The sequence below is a fragment of the Acomys russatus genome, chromosome 13 (assembly GCF_903995435.1).
Source record: "Acomys russatus chromosome 13, mAcoRus1.1, whole genome shotgun sequence".
NCBI classification, from domain to species: Eukaryota; Metazoa; Chordata; class Mammalia; order Rodentia; family Muridae; genus Acomys; species Acomys russatus.
The window spans coordinates 29,724,365-29,747,110 of NC_067149.1; the positions used below are offsets into that span (position 1 = coordinate 29,724,365).

Here is a 22,746-nt window from a genome sequence, read left to right on the forward strand (position 1 = left end):
TTGTTATGTAATGTTTCTCAAACTCATACATTCCACTACAGGGTTGTCCACCAAGGGAGCCTCCCTCAGAGCTGAGCTGACTGGCTACCGGGGCCTCTATCTGTGAGCTAAATAATCTTCATGGCCCAGATTTTGGCAACTTGTTATAGCAACGAAAACTGGCAAGCACAGCAGCAGGAGAACAGGGTGTCCCTGCCTGTTTTGGTCGTTGACGAATGTGGAGCACCTGGGGCAGATTCTGATACATAGAAGATCCTTGGGAAGTTACTGCTAAATGACTTGAGCATCTCATTCAAAATGATCTCTTCTTCCTGTTTCCCGTGAAGCAGACAATGCCGGAAACACTCCTTCATCTTGCTTATTGGTTACTTTTCTTATTTCTGTCTCCAAGTACCCATGAGAAGCAACTTAAGAGAGGCTAAATTGATTTGGGCCGTACTGTAGCTGCTGTCAAAAAGCAAATTCAGGAAGTGGACCAGGGCCATTAAACCTCAAGGCCCAGCCTGGGTGACGCACTTCTTCCGAATGAAGCTACGCCTCTTAAAGGCTCAATAGACTTCCCAAACAGCAGCACCTGCTGAGGTCCATGTGCTCAAACATATGAGTCAATGGAAAATGGACACACATATACAACTTGCTGAATTCCAGACAGGAATTAGAGTCTTCACAGAAGCAAGACAACTGCAGCCATGGAGAACAGTGGGTGTGTGGAAACATTCCCTAAGCACCAAGACAACACACCTGGAGTGTAGCTCCAGTTTTTCCAGCAACTGAGCCAAACTGCTGTCATTGCTCAGTTTTGTTTGGATTTTTATTAAAGCAAGTTTTAAAATGTCAATGGTATAGTATCTCATACTAATTATTTCTTCTCGGTCTTCTTCCACATGGGATTAAAGAGGTTCATAGTTTTGTTTGGATTTTTATTAAGGCAAGTTTTAAAATGTCAATGGTATAGTGTCTTATACTAGTTATCTCTTCTCAGTCTTCTTCCACATGGGATTAAAGAGGTTCATAACACAGCAGACACAACTCTACAAGACTAAGTTCCAAATAGTTAAAGGAGAGTTGGAAAACGAGATGGAGGAATTAAAAGAAAGGAAGGAAGGAAGGAAGGAAGGAAGGAAGGAAGGAAGGAAGGAAAAAAGAAAGTGTGAGCCAGTCCACATCTGCCAGGAAGTCCTCTTCCTGTTTTCAGGAGCAGACCACACATTGAGCTCTGATCTTCAAGAGCCAGGGTCAAAAGTACATAAAGTTGTTTGCAAGGGTCACAGTGTGCGTAAGATAAAAGACGAGATTGTGAAATTCCAGAGGAGATGGACTGTCTTAGTGCTCACTCATTTCTGGAACTTTATCTGTTTATAGGAAGGAGTAAATAAATAAATTCAAGCAAAGTATGTGTTGATAATCAAGTACTGCCATTGAGGCCACAGAAAGGTGTCTATTATCTTTGTTTCTTTCTCTGTTAAATTTTAAAATTTTATTTTAATGTAGTTTTATTTGGTAATGTGAATTGGTGTGTCATATGTGAGCCTGGTGCCCTCAGAGCCCAGAAGAGGCTGTAGGAGTCCGTGGACTTGGGAATTACAGTTAAGTGTGAGTCCCCATGTGAGTGCTTGGAATTGAATCTGAGCCATCTCTCCAGCCTCTTAACTTGGCTTTATAGAATTTTTCAGGGAATTACATGGAGAAAATTTCCAATCTACGAGCTAACACTGGAAATATATAGATATGCACATACACAAACACACACACATTCACATACAGATACAAATATATGGTATATACACACACACATATATATATATACCTATACACACATAGTTAAATGTATATACATGCACATTTATATAAACACATATACTTATATGTTTATATCGTATATAAATACATCAGTAAATACATATATGTCTACATATATATTTGCATATAGTATGTCTGCATATGTACCTGTATGTCTACTTTTACACTTGGATATATAGATATCTCACCATGTCCAGATGACATTATGAATGTATAAATACTTGTGGAAATTATTTTGGCTTTCTATAAAAAACAAAAATAAAAACAAAATACCAGACAACACTAGTTTTCAATCAGTATTGTTCTGTGCAAACAAAGTGTTATTTGTAAAGCAGTTTGTGTTTTCTATGATGGACTTTTTTATAAACTGGATACTCCTAAACAATTGGAGGCTGAAAGATTTACTTCACTTGTGTGTCTGTCTTGTGACTAAATCAACTCTGGGTGATGACTGGTTATACCCTGTATGGTAACTTTTTGGTGATCTGAGCTTATATCTCTTTTGTCCTTCAATCCAGCCAGCCTGCTGGCCTTTTGATTACTGACTTCATCACCTCTGGGGAGCTACTCTTCTCTCCTCTTGATCACCCTCATCCTATAGCTCATCGTGTGTCTTTGATATTATATACTCTGCCAACAATTTCTCCATCTATTCTAATAATTCCTTCTATTCTCTAGGACTTCTGACCATTGATTCTGCCTCTTTCTTTTCTTCTGAGAAACTTGTCAGATCCATTTTCCCTGAACCCCATGTCTCCAAAACTGGTCATTAATATTCTTCCTTTGAATAGACTCTAGGCTCCTCTTCCTTCATCTGGCAGCCTCGTCTATTATAATATACCCAACCTACCCTTATTTCTGCTTTATACTTCTACCAGAAGGAATATGTTCATACAACATATTCATGGAATATACAACAATGCCTGAATAGTTCCCTGTGATATGTAAAGCTACCAAGACCAAGTGAGATGGAATAGAGCTTGGTGATTGCTTATATTTCTTTAGGTTGCTTTCTTACCCATACAAGCAACTATCTCGTGGTTATGAAAGTTGCTTCTTTCTTCTCCCCATCCCTTTTTCCCTTTCATCTTTCCTTCTGGTTATGAAGATTGAACATAGGGTTCTGCCCATGTTTAGAAAACATTCAACAACATCCCATTCCTACTGCAAATGTATGCCTCTTTAATTCTGTGCCTGAAGCAAACTCTCCCATTTAACTATGTATTCCTCATATGCGAGGGATCCCAGTGTTCCTGTCTCATCAATTCTGTGGTAGATCCCATTCTTTCCCATCTACACAGTAAAGGACTTCAATAGCACCATTGACCCTGTTCCTCTCCTATACGAACTATCTATTCACCCATCCATCCATCCCCTGTCTTCAAGCTATCTTTACCTTCTCCTCTTTGAAAACCTTCATGAGCTTTGGTTTTCCACTATTTATCAGTTTCTCAGTTCTCTGTGTTCATTTGTACAAAAATGTTCATTGGAATAGCTAACTTGTCTTCTTTCCCTTTTTCATGTGCTGTTCTTTCCTAAGTCTTTCCAATCATAGTTACCTGTCACTCCTGTTCTCTAGACTTCATCAACAAAGCTTGTGTCAAAGTCATCAGCACATTTCTTTTGTATGAACTCTATGCTCAGTCCATGTCTTATTTATCACTAAGCAAAACCAAGCAGAGTTGACCCCTCTTTCCATTTACAAAGACCTGGCATTTGTTCCTCTTTCTTTTTCTAACAAATCTTAGTTTTTCTGTGCTCAGCTCTTGGCTGTTATTATTATTATTATTATTATTATTATTATTATTATTATTATTATTATTATTATTATTATTCTCTGTATACATTAGGGGGTATTTTACCAGTATGGTGACATGAGGATTGTCTCTTTATCAATGACTTCCAAAGTTATATCCCACCAGGGACCTCAGTCCTAAACTCCACTCTCAGCCAGTTACTCAACCACCTGACCTGAAAAGTGATATTTAATTCTTTATCATGGATTATTCTAAACACAATAATCATACTCAGCTCTTCCCACCCACAGTACATTTTGTACCCATTCAATGAAAATATATAGCATTGAGGTATTCTTATTTTCTTCCTTGAAAACACATCAATCCATCAGTTCATCAGCAGGAATAGTTTGAGCTAACTTGAAAATATAACACAGATCTTGCCATAGTCTAAAAGGCCCTCAGTGTGTGCCTTGATTATTGAGGCAATGGCTGTCTCACAGCTAATTCTCCAGTGTGGGCTTTAAAATATAATTACCTCATACTATTTTATCCTCAGTGAAAAGCCTTCATTATCATCCTATCACACTCAGAATTAAACATTAACTGCCTGTCACTGCTTCCCAGGATGCTTTCTGCTCTCTGTCTCCTCCACCACTCTTCCTTTCACTCAGTTCACTTCATCACCTTGTATCCTTGGTGCATCTTGACAATGACATGCCACTTCTGCTCTGGGGCCTTTTCACTCGCTATTAGTCTGTGTTTATATGATCAGCCTTCCTATTTCATTCAGTTTTCCAAACTGTTTCTTCTTTAGGGAGAAGCCACCCTATGCCTCATCTGATGTGTTTTCTGAGTCCCATGGATCTCTCCTGATTTAGCATATGGAGGATCTTTGTGTCATTCTCTGTGGAATGTCTACCGTTTAGACCAGTTCATGGCACAATGGAGCTCTAAGCAACATCAGAAGACAGATAGCAGATACAGGGCAGAGCGGTGTGCATCCAGGGGTGAGTGAGATCATTCCTGATTCCAAGGTGTCTGTGTCCTTGTGTAGTCATGCCTGAAGTCTACCCCCTCCACTCTGGACCAATATTATCCGGCAGCTTAGAAGGATAAACTCTCAGGCCCCACATGAGGTAGCTACCATTAGGGTGTTGGACATCAGCCTATGTTGGAATAAGTCTTATTGGTGGGTCTGACACATGTGGGAGTCTGAGATTTCCAGTTACAATGGGAGAATCAGACACCCAACAAGCAGTTTAAGTACCCTGAAACTCCATGTCATCAGCAAAGGTGGAGATTGTTGGTAAAGGTCTGCCCTTTGAGCAAACACATTCTCTTAACCGACGTGGCCTTTTTTATTTTATGATACTAATCACTAATGTTTGTTTGCTTGCTTGCTTGCTTGCTTGCTTTTAGCTGGGGTTTTATGTAGTTCAGGCTGGCCTGAAACTTGCTATGGAGGATGGATAGCTGAGGTTGGCCTGAACTCCGGATCCTCCTGCTTTTATGTCTCAAATGCCGGCGTTACAAATGTGCATGCCATCATCCTTGGCCAACACTATTCTAAAGTGAGTGAAGTTAGACTCTGAACGGAAGGGGAAAACAAAAAAACAAAAACAAAACAGCAGGTCCAGGGCCAAGGGAGCCATATCCTGGCTTAACCAGTTTTCTAAATCCAGTTGAACAAGGCTGTAACACTCTGGAGGCTGGCCCAAGCTGCCTGCTGTTGAAACTACAGTCTCAAGGCAGATGGGAACAACAGGCCCAGTGTTGCCTGGTGGAAGCCAGCAGAGGCCTAGACAATAGGAGCCTCTTACACTACAAGGATTTAATACAGAGTCTAGGTCGAAACCTCAGTGGAAAGCTAGCGTTGGTCCAAGAACGGGCCAGGCAGATTTTGGCCCCGGTCTGTCTGTGCTGACCACGTGTGAGCAGTTTGGCCTGAGGTTTCTGGCTGCTAACAAGAGCTGCTGTTAGGCAGGATTTTAGCCAACACTGGGGGCTATTTTGCTACTGCCCTGTCAAACACTGGTTGGTCTGCCCAGGCCTTTGATTTCAGCTTCAGATAAGAGAAGACCTCCTGGACTGTCGCACCTCATACCTATCTACTGAATAGGACTGTGTGAGCGTTTAATTGTCCATAATACTACGGAATTGCTATCAGCAGAGAAATCAACAGGAAACTCTTAGAAAATTGGGTAGACCTTAATCTTATTTTAGAACTTGGAGTCACTGCAAGAAAATGTTTTAAAAACATGAAAGAAGGCAGAGAGAGTGAGAATGCGGAGAAAAGGTGGGTAGGAAAGAGAAAAAAAGGGGGGAAGAAAAAGAAAAGTAGGGAAAGAGAGAGAGAGAGAACAGCGGAGGGGAGGAGTGAGTTCACCCAGGATTTATTGCAGTGAAACCATTGGCTATTTCAAATCTTCCAGGATAGGCAGAAGCCCATATGAAAACAGTTAAATGCTATTCAAAGAGACTCCAATATGTTAAGAACATGATAGGGGAGACTGAATGGAAAATTTTGTAATTGCTGTGTTCATATTTCATGGTAAAATATATTCAAGATTAGCTGTATTCTAATAGAAAAGTACATTTATCCAAAACAGTTGGGGGCAGCCCGGATGGGTGGGAAGAAGATAGTGTGGTCACAGAATCCCCTGCCCTACATGGCAAGTTTTGAATTTCTTCTTTCATAGCAACAAGCTACCAGTTCTGAGATCAGCAGCTCCAGGAAAGGAAGCTGATCAGCAGGCCTGTCCTTGCTCAGGTGGGGTGTGCTGACCACCCTGGGAGCTGGGAGGGTCTGAACAGTCCCTTAAGGCCCTCTGTGGCTTTCACAGCCATCCACTGAATTTGGAAAGCAGTCAGTTTTTTTTCTGGAAATACACACAACATGAAACCACAAGCCGAGCTTTAGGTATGTTGTAAACATTCTCACAGTTAGAGCAAAAATAGTCCCCTTTGAATCACTGCCTGACAGTTCTTGCTCTTAAGAGTGGCTACGGGGGCAAAGCAGCTAGGCATAGAGAGGACAGAGGTGGGGGAAAAGAAGGAGGAAGAGCGGTGGGAGGGGGAGAAAGAAGAGAGTGGAGGAAGAGAAGGAGGAGAGGAGGAAGAGGAGGTGGGGGAGAGGGAGAGAAGGGAGGGAAGTTGGAGAGAGAAGAGGAAGAGAGGGAAGAAGGATAAAAAGGAAAAAGGATGGGGAGGAGGAGTCATCTTGTCACTTGTGGTCCTGTCTTGGAGGAAAGGCGTTTTACCCTAAGAAGGAGCCTTAAATACCTTGGACTGTTTGACCTGCTAAGAAGTTCAGATCTTTGCCAAAGTTCTTGGCAGGATCCTCTGGGAACAAAGATACCTGGGTTGTTTGAAGATAACCAAAGCTGGCAGAGCCACTGGCTGTCTGCCTGCCTCGTCTTCTGACTTTACAACTTCACTCTGATTTTGGGAATCATGCAAATATGAGCATGAGACAGGAAATATAGTCTCAGCAGACACCCAGAGTTAATTTCTTAGCAGGACTGTTTAGCCTCGCCTTCCCATGAAGAGACAAGGGATTTTCCAGGGCTTCCCAGTTCTTGGTGTGTCTTACACTTGGGGACAGAATGACGACCAGGGCCCAGTCATATCTGCCTGAGAAAGAAAGCTGGAAGAAGGGATGTCTGTGGTATTTAGGATCTACATACATAAGAAAAAGATATTTCAAAGAAATATTAGTAATTTGGCTAATATTTTAATGTCAAACTTTTCCATTGAGTCAGTTGTTAACGTTTTTGTTTTATGGCCCTCTACTATATATTTTATTGCATTTTTATAGTTTAACTGTTATTATTTATAATAATTATTATTACTATTGGTTTTTTTTAAAACAGGGTTTCTCTGTGTAGCCTTGGTTGTCCTGGACTTGCTTTGTAGGCCAGGCTGGCCTTGAACTCACAGAGATCTGCCTGGCTTTACCTCCCTGAGTGCTGGGATTACAAACATCTGCCACCATGCCTGGACAACAGTTATTATTATTACTATTTTTTTTATATAGCATTTGTAAGTGAATTGTGAAAATCTAGTAAAGGATAGCAAAGTGAGTAAACTGCCTACCTTTCAAGCAGAAGAATCTGAGTTCAATTCTCAAAGCCCAGTTTAAAAAAAAAAAAAAATCCAGGCATAGAGATGCCCTTTTGTAGTGATGCAGAGTTATGAGAGTCTTTGGGGACATAGCTTGTCAAAATGGCCTTTGACTTCCAGGCCAGTGACCTTGTCTCAAAGGTTGTAGACAGCCTCCCTGAGCCTCCCTGAGCCTCCTATGGTTATTTATTGCTCATCTCGACATGTACACACATGGATTACAAATATGAATACCTGGAGTTTTCTTTATAGCTTTCTTTCCTTGAGCAATTGATATCTTTTAAAAGGCTTTGCTCCTGGGTCTGCATACTCACAGTTTGAGCCCATCTTCTTTGCTTTTCTTAATGATATAGATCCAAGGATTTCCTAGATCTTCAAAAAAAACCTCCTGGATTTCTGCTTCAGTTAGCTCCTTGGACATAAATCTACATTTCAAACTTTGCTGTTCAAATTTGGAAAGATTATATATTGTTTAAAATTTAGTTTTCTCATTTGTAAATTAATTATCATAGCCACTATAGAGGGTTGCTACTGTAATGAAATAAATTAATTAAAATTAAACTTTAAAATAAAAAAAAACTTTACATTAAAAATTTTTTTTTTTAATTTTCAAATATTAACTACTTAGAACAATCCCCATCATAGTGCCAGGATCTTTGTAAATGCCATAGAAATGCTAGGCACTTGGTTATTCATGTCAGCTACCTCTCTAGCACCGTGTCTGCCTGAGTGCTGCCATGCTTTCCACCATGATGATAATGGACTAAATTTCTGAACTGTAAGCCAGCCCCAATTAAATTTTTCCTTTATAAGAGTTGCTGTGGGCATGGTGTCTCTTCACAAAAATAAAACCCAAAATAAGACAACCCTTAAAGAGCTAACGTGAGTCACGTAACTACCACGGTCTAAAAGAACTTGTGGATTGGCTGGCAGGTGTATTGCTGAACCAATCACTGGCAAGGCATAATTGACTTATTTAAATAATTTATACCAGTGGTTTCTGGTTTTCCATGAAATTAGCACTCAATAAATTTAAAGTTGTTCCAATGATTTGGGGAGCAATGCCGTTTCACACAGTAAAGAACTGCCCTTTGATCTGAAGAACTTCTTTTTTAGAAACAATGTTACCAAGATATAACTGATAGACCAAATGCATTTAAAGGACACAATCCAATACATCCTCAGGTTGTGTAATTAGCATGACCACAACTTTAGAACATTTTCTTAGATATTACTCTAATGTCCCTCCCAAGCATTGAATTACTTAACTGTTTACCTCTTACGCCAGGGACCACCTCACCCCTCTGCTTTCTGTTGCTAGATATTTTTATTCTGGATATCTGATGTAAATGGAATGGAATGCTGTATGATCTTTGATAACTTGCTTCCTTTACTTAGCATGATATTTGCAAACATTTCCTCTGTTGTAGCATTCAGCAGTACCATTGCTTTTCATTACAAATGCTACTTTGTTGTATATATAAATAATACTTCAAAAATTTATTGGGGTGTGTGTGGCGTTGAAGATGTATGGTGGATGTACATGTTTGTGGGGGGTTGTGCATATGTGTGAAAAGTGCATGTGTGTGAATATGTGTGTGTAGGCTCAAGGTTGGCATCAGTGTCTTCTTCAATAATTCTTTGCCTTACAATTTTAACATGCGTATGTGTGTATATTTGTGTTTGTGTTTGTGTGCCACTGTGTGTGTGTGTTACGCATGCACATGTATTCATATGTAAGGGCACAAGTTTTTTTTTTCCTGTTTTGGTTGTGTGTATTTATCTTAAGGCAGAGGGCAAACTGTAGGTATTGAGGGATGCTTCAGTATCTGAGCGTAATGTAAAAAACTTAGACTAGAGAACAGTAGGCTGCATAGGCAGAACATGGCCCAATGTGTTCTAAAACCTAGAAACCAAGCAATGTAGGCTTCTCAGAAATACCATTACAGTCACCTTACTTACAATAAAGCATTCTAGAGTAGTTATACAGTGCAATTCTTGGTTACTTTTCTGATATTTTTTTCTCAAAGCAAGTTCTGTATGTTGACATTGCCAGTGTTAGGAACTACAAATACTATTAGGGTGTTTTCATTCTTGCTTTACCAAGGATGGCCTCTTTGTCCATCTTGTTTTGAAGGGTGAACAAAGGCTTGAGGTGTGCATTTCAGAAGACAGACTGCAGAATGAAGGCCCCTGATGCTCACCCAGACCATGTGGACCTTTCGCCACACATGTTCCAATCCAGATAGTTCCTTGGCAAAGCATTTCTTGTCCTGAGTAAGCAGTACCGCTCTGCCTGTCCCTGGTCTACAGACATGGCTCATTTCCCAAAGGCAAGCTGGATGTAGATTCTGGTTTCTCTTCTTGGAGCCTATCCCTTTCCCAAATGGCATATCTGTTACTATCACATCCACGGAAGCAGTTCTCAGTGGGAGGTTGCAGATGTCCCATTCAACAGCATCAATGGGCAAAATCCAGGGTATTTTTCCATCTTTAATTTGACTATTAGTCAACAGAGAAGAGATTTTATTTGCTGCTCTGTTCACTGCTAGTGGGTTGTTGTCACCAGCAATATGGTAACAGTGAGACTCCTCAGTATCTTCCTCTATTGGTATCACCGCTGTTCCACACATTGGGTCCACTATTACATCAGTAGGTTTAGGGTCACAGAGCCTGAGCATCCCATAGGCAAGAGCTGATCTAAGAGTTGCGGATCCAAAATGTGTTCTATTTCTGTGATGGAGACTGTCCTCCATCAGTGCAATGCCAACAATGACTTCATTGTCATGGATGTGAAGGAGAACCTCTACATCAATGTTGGTCTTATCAGTATTCCACTTAAAATGCTCCTGAACGGCATCCTCAAAATCTCTTGCAGCCTCATTTGATGCAAAGCAGTGTTTCTCTCCTGCTCTGTTGCAGGTGACTCTATTTCTTTCTTTCTTTTTTTTTTTAATTAATTTATTCTTGTTACATCTCAATGGTTATCCCATCCCTTGTATCCTCCCATTCCTCCCTCCCTCCCATTTTCCCCTTATTCCCCTCCCCTATGACTGTTCCTGAGGGGGATTTCCTCCCCCCTGTATATGCTCATAGGGTATCAAGTGACTCTAAACATCTGTACTTGTGGTTCAGTTTCTTCTCTTAAGCTTTCAGGAGCTGCATCTTTGCAAGATGCTAAAACATCACCTACTAAAGTTGATATCTCTTCTTTGATGGCTGGATTTTCATAATAGTCCAAGATATGTGAATCTGCGGTGCTGCTGGCAAGCTTCTTCTTACCATCTTTCTCATCTTCTTTGTCTCCTTGTCCACAGTCAGTCAGTCTTCTCTTTACCTGCACTCTGATTTGCCTTTCTGTGCTTTGCTTTCTTCTTCTTGAAAATGATGTTAACTTGACAGACTTTAAAAGGATCTGACCATGGGAGCTTTCCAGCCAGTTCTTCACAGTCCCTTAGAACTTCTTCCTTTGTATTTTTGAACTGGTAATCTTTAAACTCATGAACGACCACAAACAAGTTATCAACTGATCTCAGACAATGAACATGAGCTAGACTTTCCACTGCAATATCAAAATATATCTTGCCCAGGTCTTTACTGACTCTGCATGGTGACTTCAATTTCTCTCTTACTTCATTTGCAGATGTTTGCTCAAAGCTGGTAGGTACAGTGGCTCCAATCGTGACTTGGAGGGGCTCAGGGTCACTCCTGATGCCACTTTCTATTGCGGGCACAGACCTCTTGTTCTCATGCAGGGTCATATCCAGGAGCTGGCTGGTAGCTTCTTGAGTGTCAGACATGATAGGGATGTTTCTAAAAGGCCTAAGGACAGACCCTTCCAGCCTCTGCATCTCCATACATTTTTGTGTGTACATACATGCATGGGTATGAATATGCAGAATCCAGTGGTTCATATCATATGTCTTCTTCAATAGCTGTTGGAATCAGGGTCATTCTCTGAACCTCAAGCTCACAGATTGGACTAGAAAGACTGGCTAGCAGACACCTGGTTCCCCTTGGATCTTTCTGAATCTACCCCTCAGCTTTGAGCCTACAAGTGTCTATCACTTCACTTGACTTTTAATGTAGGTGCTAGGGATTCAAATCCAAGTCTTCATAGATGCAATGCAAGCATTCTACCTTGTGAGCCATCTTCCTGGCCCCTAGATAGATCACATTTTTAATTCACTCATCAGTCAATGAACATCTGGACTGCATTCATTCCTTAGCTATCCTGATTGCTGTTTTAGATACTGATGTGCACATTTCACATGAGCACACATTCACCTCTCTCTTGAACACACATATCCAGGAGTACAACTGCCAGGTCAGATGGTAACTTTAAACTTTGGAGGGATTTATGGGCTGTGTTCCAGACTAGTCAGTTGTACAATTGCCATTCTTCCCTGTGTTGCGGATGAAAATATAGCTGTTTATATTCTGTGGCCATGATTTCCATAAACACACAAAGCATTGTTTGCAAGTACTGCTACGCACTGCCCTTTGCAAGGATGCAGAAAGAGAGAGAGAGAGAGAGAGAGAGAGAGAGAGAGACTGCATTCTTGTTTGCAACATTACTAGGAATTGTTTGCTATTTCAGAAAAGAAACAATCCAAGCATACCATTTGTACTATCTGAGCTATGACTAAAGCACACCTATGTCATATGTCAGACTATGTCTATGCTCTCAGCCAGGGAAAGTTTAGTTCCTCAGTGGCCATTTGAATCTCTCCCAAGTCAATGTTTAGTGTCTGGGGACAGTTATCCCTGGCATCTAGCAGGTAGAGTCCTGGATAGTTGGTCCATATCTAGCCCCATTGTGAACAGTGTTTAGATCCAGAACCTACTCATAGCTCTGCAGCAGCTCAAAATGGACATTGTTTTCACAAACGGAAATCCAAAAATATATTAGGTACTTGAGGGGAGCTGTGCCTGGGCATTTTTTTTAAGCTAAACTCAATTAGTCTTATTAGATGTAACTATAAGTTAGCCTTTATATAACCATGGATGATTTTATGCCATGTGTAGCTTACTTCATCTCTGCATGACATTGGGAGATATTACACATTGAAGTCACTAGAACAGCAACCAATGGGTTGGACTTTGTGGATTTGGTGCTCAGTGCTGGAGCAACTTCAGTTTCCTTAAGATAAATGGACCCCCTGGGGCAATAATAGACACCCAAGAGTTCTGGGGCTCTATAAGGAAGGAGGAAGAGAAGACACTGAATAGTCATTGGTGATGATCAAAATTTCAAATATCTTTCACGATCTTGATTTATAATCCTGTGTTTTTTCTTCTCCTCTTCTATCGTCCTCTCCTCCTCCTCTTCCTTTCTTTATTCTCTCTGACATTTTTGTAGAGTTCCTTACTTACCACAAGAAGCACTCACAAGGAAAACCAAGGCAAGCAACACTCCAGTGGCCAGACACAGCCCAGCATCCTTTCAAGCACAAACAAGGGCTGCTTCCAATATCATGGAAACCCATTTTGTCCACTGTCTCCTATCAGCAGATGTTGCTTTTGCCCACAGTCTTGCATCAGTGGATGTTGCTACCAGCTTTGCCTATCTTAGAACATTAAACTAGATGGAGAAAATAGCCTGCATGTGGGCCACAGAAACTCCATCAAAGAGCTGTCATGGCTTGGGTGAGAGCTGAGAACATTACTTGCCTCTGGGAAATCAGTGCTTGAACCTTTCCTGTATTCAGTGTGGAATAGCACATTTGCTAAGTGGTCTATGAGGAAGACCCTATTCTCTGCAGAATTCCATCCTTCCGCATACATAAGGACCCACATGACTATGCACATTGTATATGAAAGTCCAATTTCTAGTGAACTAGAAAGCTGCTTAACGTAGACAAGTGCTTATTTTACAGAACCTGAGAACCTGTGGTATAAAAGTAAAGCCTGATGGTACATATTTGTAATTCCAGAACTGGGCAGGCAGAGATAAAGTGTACCCCATGGATCACTAGCCAGTTAGGCTAGCCTACTTGGCACCCTCAAGGCCAGTGAGAGACCCTGTCAATAAAAAAAATAACAAGACAGATAGTACTTGAGGGACATGCCTTGTGTTTCCTTGTATACACACACACACACACACACACATAAAGGCACACAGACACACACACATACACAGAGACCCACAGACATACACACACAGAGACTCACAGGACACACACACACATACAGACAGATATGCACAGAGACACACAGACATACATACAGAGATTCACAGACAGACACAGAGACATACATACAGAGACAAACACATAGTCACATACAGAGAGACATACAGACAGGCATAGTGACACACACAGACAGATACATACACAGACACACATAGACACACACAGATGCACAGAGACTCACAGACACACACTCAGAGGCACACAGAAACACACATAGAGAGACACACAGACTATACAGAGAGACACACACACAAACAGAGACTTACAGACAGACAGGCAGACATACATACAGAGACTCACAGACAGACACAGAGAGATACATACAGAGACAGACAGACACAGAGAAAGGCATACATATAGAGACAGACAGACAGACAGACAGACAGATGCATACACACAGATGCATACAGACACACAGACATACACACAGATATTCACAGATGCATGCACAAACACACAAACACACACACACACACACACACACACACACACACACACACACACACACACACACACACACACCACACTATGACTCCGAGGTCCGAGGTTCTACTCTCAGGGATAATATTCTGAGCAGTTTGCTGAGTTCCTGGGAACCAACTTTTTAAGCAAGAAGATGCTTTCTCCCTCTTCTTCCCCTTCACTTTTCACAATTCTCCTTTAGACTGATTGGTTCTGGGTTTTGTTTTGGTTTTTTTGGTTTTTGTTTTTGGGTTTTTTTTTTTTTTTTTTTTTCCTTGACTAAGCCAAGAGCTGGGGAAGTAAACACTGCCTACTGCAGTGAGCCTGCTCAGATCCATGTGTCAGCTCAGCTTTCTGACTGCTCACAGAGGGCTAGAAAGTTGGCTCTTCTGGGGCTGGCTGACATTCCCCTGCAATGGAATTTCCTTTGCTGCAGAACCTGCGGCCAGCAGCATGCTGTGCACAGATTTTGTTTTTACTCAATACGTTTTCCTTGAACTGGACTTGATCGAGCCGCAGTTAGGAACGGAGCCTGAAGCACTGCCAACACATCAGCTGCAAAGCAGACATCCTGAAGGGTTTACAGTGTGGAAAAAAAAATGCCTGCTGTGGTCTGTGAAAGGACACAGTGCTATTGATCATGCCAGCTCTATGGTGAAATATGCTTCTTGTGCCGTGGTAGAGGAGTTATCCTGATAAGAACCAGGGTTGGTGGAGGGGATGGATGTATTTAGATATGTGGCTAACCCCCAGTGGGCTGAGGTCTTTGTATTTTCAATAGACTTTGACACAGGGGAGAAAACACATTAGAAGAAGAAATTGCTGGAGGGGAGAGGGGTTGGCCTGCCATCCCACCAACACCAAAGGCATTTTGAACTAGAAAGAGAGCAGGTCCCAAGGATATGAACTGCTAAAGTGCTGCGGAGAACAGTCACTTCAGCTGAGGTTGCTGGTGGGTGGAGAGGGGTGACCTAGATTCAAGACAGTGAATCAGAGGGAGGTTGAAAGGAAAGACATCTTCGGTGGCAGTTGGCTGTGCTGCCTTTTTCTGTCTGGGATTGGAATAGCTCCTTAGAAAGGAGTAAGTAACACACAACAGTATTATAGAAAGCTAGGGAGAGAGGGAATCCAGTGAAGGCTACAGGTAGCTTCACCTTAGTGACAGAGATGGCCGTGTTCCCATGATTGTGACAGACGTCATCAATCATACCGCTCTTTGCAACTTGAGGCATCCATTAGCAATAGACCAAAGTGAACATTTAAGCTACCCAGAAATGGAGGCTAGGAGATAGCTCAGTAGGTAAAGCACTCGGTACAGAGCCGTGAGGACCTAGGTCTGATCCCCAGCACTCCTATAAAAGTAAGATGCGATGGTGGTGGATGCTTGTAATCTCAGAGCTGGGGGAACAGAGTGGAGGACCGGAGGGTGGCAGGGGGATGGGGTTGCTGGTCTTGCTGGTCAGGAAGTCTGGTCGAACTGGCTAGCTCTAGGTTCAGTGAGAGAACTTGTCTCAAAATATAAAGCAAAAACTGATTGATGAAGACACCTGACATTGACATTCAGCCTCTGAAAATGTTCATAGGCATGCATTCACACACACACACACACACACACACACACACACACACACACACACACACTCCTCTTTCCACCGCCTCTTCACTCTCTTCCCTGAGACTTAGGTGCACGGCTTGTGGTGTGGACGTATCATCTGGGGCTAGGTGTCCCATGGTCAGTTGTTCTCTGCATTTAAATGAGTTGTGGGTCTTGGAGATGATTCCTCTAATGTGTATTCTTGTCAAAGACTCCTCGTCTTCTTGATTTCTTATTGCTTGTTTCTTTCATAAGGCCATGAAATAATTTATCACTGGAACTTGTTTTTCTCAATAGACTTCAGTGAAACACTGGGTGAATGAGTACTTGCAGGCAGGCACGCAGGACCCACCATTTAGGCAGTTTTTTTGCAAGAGTTTGGCAAAAGCTCTAGATCAAATAAAACCTACAGTCGTCTCTTTCCTTAAAGAATATTAAATCCTCTGGGCAAAACTCTGACTTGTCTATGGGCACCTCTGAGGCTATACATTTGCATAATAGCAACAGTTGACATACTGATAAGTTGTTATGCTCTGGGCTCTGAGCTCAGGCCTTCGGTAAGATTATGACATTAAATCTTTTCATGTCTCCAGCATAACTTTCCAAAAGAAAACACTGGGGTTCAGAGGAATTGAGCAACTTCCCCCAAGGTCACATAGCTAAGTACTTGCCAAGTTACTATCCAGACTCAAGGAGTCAGACATCCCTGCATCAGTTTGAAGCTAGCACTTGTAGTCTAGGGGTTCTTCCCCGCCCCCTTCCCCACTTCCTTCCCCGCCCCCTTCCCCACCTCCTTCTTCCATATGGTGAGTAAGGGGTGGTGGGATAGCTCCCAGCAGACAGACTTCATTCCCTAAATTGCTGGTGTGGAGACTTCAGCCACCCACCACCTCCTCTCCCTCTGTTTGGCAATGGTGGGCTGTGTGGAGAGGAAGCATGCAGAAATTGTAAGCTGACACCTCACTGCCTCACTGCTATGACTTATGGGCACACATCAGACACACAGTTGCCAAACACCCTCGCATGACACTCATTTTCCTCAGCTCCCAGCTGCCTGAGAGCCCTGAAAGAAAGCTGGGGCCAGCTTTGGGGTCAGCAGAGCAAACAGATGGAGATGAGGAAAGGTGACACTCGATCAGGCCTCCGCATCTGCTGGGCCTGCCATGGCTGCTTGTGCTGCCTGATGTCTTGACCCAGCTAATTCTGGTGGTCATCCTTGTGCCGGCTGTGTTATGTCACTCATCCCCACCCTGGGGTGACTTCTGCTTACAGTGGCTTATTCAGAAAGCCAAGCCAACAGGGTCCTAACCACTTTTTTTTCTTTTTTTCCATTATGGCATTGAGCCTACCTTTGGCAGACAGTCCTTATATGGATAGATGATGCCAGCTCCTGGGCATTGTACAGATAACATTAATGTGCATTCATATATTACCCTTCCTGTGTTTTGTCAGTTGACATCAACAACGCACACTAACTTTGTGAGGCTAACCGAACTAAAGGTACAGGTTTGTTTGAGGGAGGTCCCCTGTGTCGAGGAGCTGACATCATCCACTCATCAACCTTGCTAACAGTTACTAGCTCTTATGATTGCCAGTCAGCCTTACTTAGGAAGGCCCCTGCCAAGCCAGAAAGGCTTTCATTAGTGCTCCAATAACACATGTAAGCCACGGAGGAAAAATAAACTCGGCACAAACAGATCAGTAAAATTTCAATCTGAGCAAAGCGGTATTCAAGAAGAGTGAACTATGGCGTAGCTAAAAGTTTATTCCAGTCAGACCACTACTGAGACCAGAAGGAGGTGACAGCAAGACAATACAGCTTACAGCATGGAGTGTCAAGGTGGGGGAGATGGATTTTATCTGAGTTTCACTGAAATGCATAGAAGGGTCTGAAACAAAGAAATGATATAACATGAACGATGTTTCAAAACTTTCCTCATAATCTGGAGGCTATTTTAGACAGAATTAGGCATGGGAAAAATAGAGAATGAGACCATAACCATATTGTGGGGAAAGGAAAACTGTTGCAATAATAAAGGAGAAAAGTCAAAGTATACCACATGTTACTTCTGGTCATGTAGGACCCAAATGGCAACAGGCTGATGACGTAAGTGAGTCAAGTTCTTCATCACAAGTTTAAAAGTTGTAAAAGCAATACAATTCAAAATTGTACCTGTGTGGCCTATAAGATGGCTCAGCAGGTAGAGAAGCTGGCTGCCAAGCCCAGTGACTTGAGTTTGATTCCTGGATCCGACATGGTGGAAAGAGATAATGGATTCCTTCAAGAAGTCCTCTGACCTGCACACAATGGATGCACACATTATAGAAAGTAACTTGGCAACTGAATGTAGATTTTTTTTCTACCAGAATATTCTATTGTATGTTGATTATAACTGAAGAAAATGATACTCTGAGTATCTTGATTATTGAACCTAGGAACCCATTTAACAGTCACAATTTGCTAAGTAACGTTATTCTATAAAATAATTAGAAAATATATATGAAATATGTTTTTTGATATGGTAGATATTTATAAGTATAAAGTAAAGTATACAAATCAAAATGGACAATAAGATACACTTTTTACTACATCCTCAAGGAAAAAGCCTATCAAGTGACCAACAGCACTAGCAGAGCACTTCCTCATATCTGTCAATCAAGTGGTTTTGGTTTGTTTCTCCTATATACTAGAATATTATTAGAATAATTATAGTATATAGTATATGAAAAAGCATATTACTGTAATTAAAAAATAAATTAAAAAATTATCCCTACATGTGGGTAGCAATTATCAATGGTGAGTGTTAAATAAATTGTATAAATAGAAATAATATGTATATATATGTATATATATAAATATAAATACACATAAATATACACTATGGTTAAACATAATTATCTTCAACAGTGAGTCTTAGAAAATTATATTCATATATGTGTGTTAAATTTAATGTAATATTTTTATTAATGCTTTGAGAATTTAATAAAATATATTTTGGTCATATAGAACCCAACTCCTTCCTGATCTACCTTCTCCTCTCTACCCCTCTTCTCTTCTTGTCCCTTTTCATTTTTTATGTCTTATTTGTGATTTTTGCTTGTATTCTTTATTCACTTCCTTCTAGAAGGTCTTTTCCATTCCCTTCTTTTTCCTTAAATTCATTTTTCTATACTTGGGAGGACTATATTGTTTTTCATTAAATTTCATTGCTGTTCAAGAATGATAGGTGACGACGCAATCAAGACTACAAGCTGGGTGCAGTGGCACACACCTGCGATCCCAGCACTCAGGGAGGCAGAGGCAGGTGGATCTCTGTTAGTTCGAGGCCAGCCTGGCCTACAAAGCAAGTCCAGGACAGTCAAGGCTACATAGGGAAATCCTGTCTCAAAAACCAAACCATACCAAACAAACAAAAAAACCCACAAATGTATACTGGTGTCTGTACTGAGTCTGTACATCTGGTCAACTTACTATTGCCTCTTGCTCAGGGTACCTGAAATCTTCTCTCTGCCATTTAAAAGTCTGATTGTCCTTTTACTTTGTACTCAGGTTATAACCACAGAGATCATGCTGTGCTTTGTTTCCTTTCAGGGAGTTACTGATAGCTTTGACTGCTACCGACCATATAGACATCACATTTATTGGGAGTAAACAATGTGTTGTTTCCTGACTGGCCTCATGTCAATGACCATGTAACATTTCCTACTAAATAAATGCTGCTTAAATAAAAAGTATGCAATTTATTGTGGTAAGAAGGATAGTTTAAAGCGTGCACCCATGTAGTTTTGGCCAGACAAAACATTGCCAGATCTAAACAGATTTCTAGTTTACCAGGAGCCAAAAAAGCCCTACAGATGTGCTCAGATTTAGTTAGGAAATTGAGAACAAACGCTTCTGGAGCCCTCACTTGAGTGGCCTTTACCTCTTCCTGAGCTACATGGCAGTTTCAAGGTCTTCATACACAAGACTTGGAAGGGAAAGTCAGATGTGATTAAAAATACACATCTCACAGACGTCGGAGTGCTGTTCAAATCCCCAAAAGTGTGATGGAAAATGCAATTGCTTTTCAAATTTTTAGGGAGGGGAAAAAGGGAGGGGCCATCATGGCTCCTTGGTCTCCTCATTGAAGGAGTATGTTCAAGTGACATTTGGATTTGTAGTGTTATCTCAGCTGCTTGTTTTTCTGTGGAGTGGCACTGCTCACAGCCCTGGAGCCTAAAACTCAGCAACTGCAGGAACATGTGACTTGTCCCAGGAGATGAGGAGTCCTTATTATTTTTAGCATATGCTAAGTAAGTCTAGGTGAGTACAATGTAACTGTAAGCACGATTTATGGGAATGAGAAAAACACAAAATCCTGAGACTCTCTCCCTAAATCCAAAAATAGGACAAAATGCTCTTAGCATTTTCTATATCATCATTTTTTTCAAAAGGAGTTTAATGTTACTTATCTTCCTTTTTCTTTCATAAGTACACTCTAACTACATCCAGCTGTCTGGCTTTGTTTATAATAACCTGTTTACTTATCATCAATTTAAACACATGATCTGAACATCTGTCTCCTTCCAACCCTTATTTGCTTTTGCTATTCGTGTTAGCTTGAACTTGAAATCAGCATCTTTTTCTCTGCATCTCTGAGGAGTTACTGAGACCCCAGGGGTGTTTCCTTGTAATGGGCTGGAGAGGTGTGCTTAGTTTAAAATTTTATATCCAGTCCCACTAACAAAATTAGTACTGGGGAAAAGGAAGGAAGAAAGAAGAAAGACAGAAGGAACAAGCTACAAGGAAAGGTTTGTCTGTGTTACACAGACAGAGAATGAACTGGGAAAGAAAGTTGCTTTGTTTTGCCAGACAAAGGCAGGCTATCAATTTTCAGAAATGTGCATTCCCAAGACAACTGCTCACGTCTGCTAAAATGTCTACTTCTTTGAACTTACATACCAGAAAGCATTTTCTCCTTTGTCTCAAAAAGCTGAAGAATAGGGTTAATAATAACGTATATATTATATAAGTAGCAATAGACTGAGAATTTCATTAATTCCAACAATTCCGTTTTCTAAAAAAAGTGGTAAAAGAGGGACATAGAGCCGAATGAATGAGCCTATACAAATTCATGTTTTGGTTGACTACCTTTTAAAATCATGGACTTGCATTTCTGCATATAAAATATGTGCATGTGTTTGTACTTATTTATGTCCATCAGTTTGGTAGTTATAAGGTAGGTTATTTACATATGTCCATACACCAGTGAAGCAATGAGACCTGGCACATCTCAAGCAGGACTGATTGTGTGTGTGTGTGTGTGTGTGTATGTGTGTGTGTGTGTGTGTGTGTGTGTGTGAGAGAGAGAGAGAGAGAGAGAGAGAGAGAGAGAGAGAGAGAGAGAGAGAGAGAACTAGTTTGCCTTAAACAAATAGCTATCAGAGTATTTCTTCACATCTTATAGACTTTTGGTTTTGTTCCTCCCACTTCTCCAGCTTTAGCCACTGACCAACTGGAATTCTTGTACAAATAAACCTCTAGCCATACATGCATAAACCACACACCCAACACACACACAAACACACACACACACACACACACACACACACACACAGGCACGCACGCATGCACGCACACATGCACTCACAGTGGACTTTGATCTGTTTCCCAACAGCATTCAATAGCTGGGTCTTTGAGATAGAGTTCCTGTTACTAAGACTCCCCAGTATAATACTTTACTTATACCCCTACAATAATCATCATGCATAGGTTAGTGGAAGCAACTGATCGAAAAAGGCCTCAAGGATTTTTTTTTTTTTACGTTGTTATTGTTTGTGTGTATTTATAGTACGGGGACATGTGAAGGCTGAGCCCTAGGGCCATCTAGACCAAGGAGTCTTACCTAGATGATAATCTGAATTATTTCACATTCCTGACAGATATTTAGTTTTTCAGACCTTCCTCTTAAATATTTGTGCTGGTGTGTATACATAGGCGTGCAAGTTTGCAGATGCATGTGTGTGTGCTTGTGTGTGGGATTAGAGGACAATCTTTAGGAACATCCCTCGGGTGTCTTTGATTCTTTGTTTCAGACAGGGTCTCTCATTTCTACATATGCCCGGCTAGCTAGTCCCCAAGCTTCCAGAAGCCTCCTGTCCTCACCTCCTACCTCACTGTTGTTGGCCTTAAAGTGGGTGACAAATCTTAGCATTCCTAGCTGAGCCTCACACCTAATGTATAGATTCACTCAGACTTAAACAAAACTTGACCAAAGTCCAAATTCCCAGGTTAGAGTTTAGTTGTGGGGGAATGGACAAGGGTGTTTCCCATGATGCCTGCTCACCTATGCCAATAAGCATTATAACATGTTCTACACTCTCCCAGCTTACTTATTTTCTTTAATGGTTTGTTTTAATCTTATTAATGTTTATATTTGTTTGTGTAGGCCTGGAGAGGTCGGAAGAGGATGTCACATCTCCTGGAGCTAGAGTTACACTCAACTGCGAGCCTGGTTACATGGTTGCTGGGAACCACACTGAATCCTCTGAAAGAGCAAGAACGGCTCATAACTGCTTAGCCATGTCTCCAGCCTCCTAGCTCACTTCTTGACCTGACTTTCCTGAGAAACAGAAACTGCCACTAGTTCTGTTTAGTACCAAGTAAGTTCTAGGAGTATTAAGGAACAGAGATGTGAATTACTTATAAGCTAAGTCACAGACAATATTGCAGTTACAGAATTATTTTCCCTTATAATAACATGTATTTATGGTAAAAGTGATGGACATACTACATTTAAAAAGTTTTTAAATTATCCAAGTCAGTGATATTGTTTTGAGTGATTATAGTCAACAC

At 41.2% G+C, this 22,746-nt stretch overlaps 1 protein-coding gene across 1 annotated transcript; it reads right to left on the reverse strand.

Annotated features, from left to right (window-relative positions):
- Positions 1 to 9,760: 9,760 nt before the first annotated feature.
- Positions 9,761 to 11,461, reverse strand: LOC127197229 (tRNA (guanine(6)-N2)-methyltransferase THUMP3-like). Its single transcript, XM_051155001.1, is given in 3 exon segments — positions 9,761 to 10,595; positions 10,778 to 10,983; positions 10,985 to 11,461. Coding segments are annotated over 3 exon segments (1,518 nt in total).
- Positions 11,462 to 22,746: the final 11,285 nt, after the last annotated feature.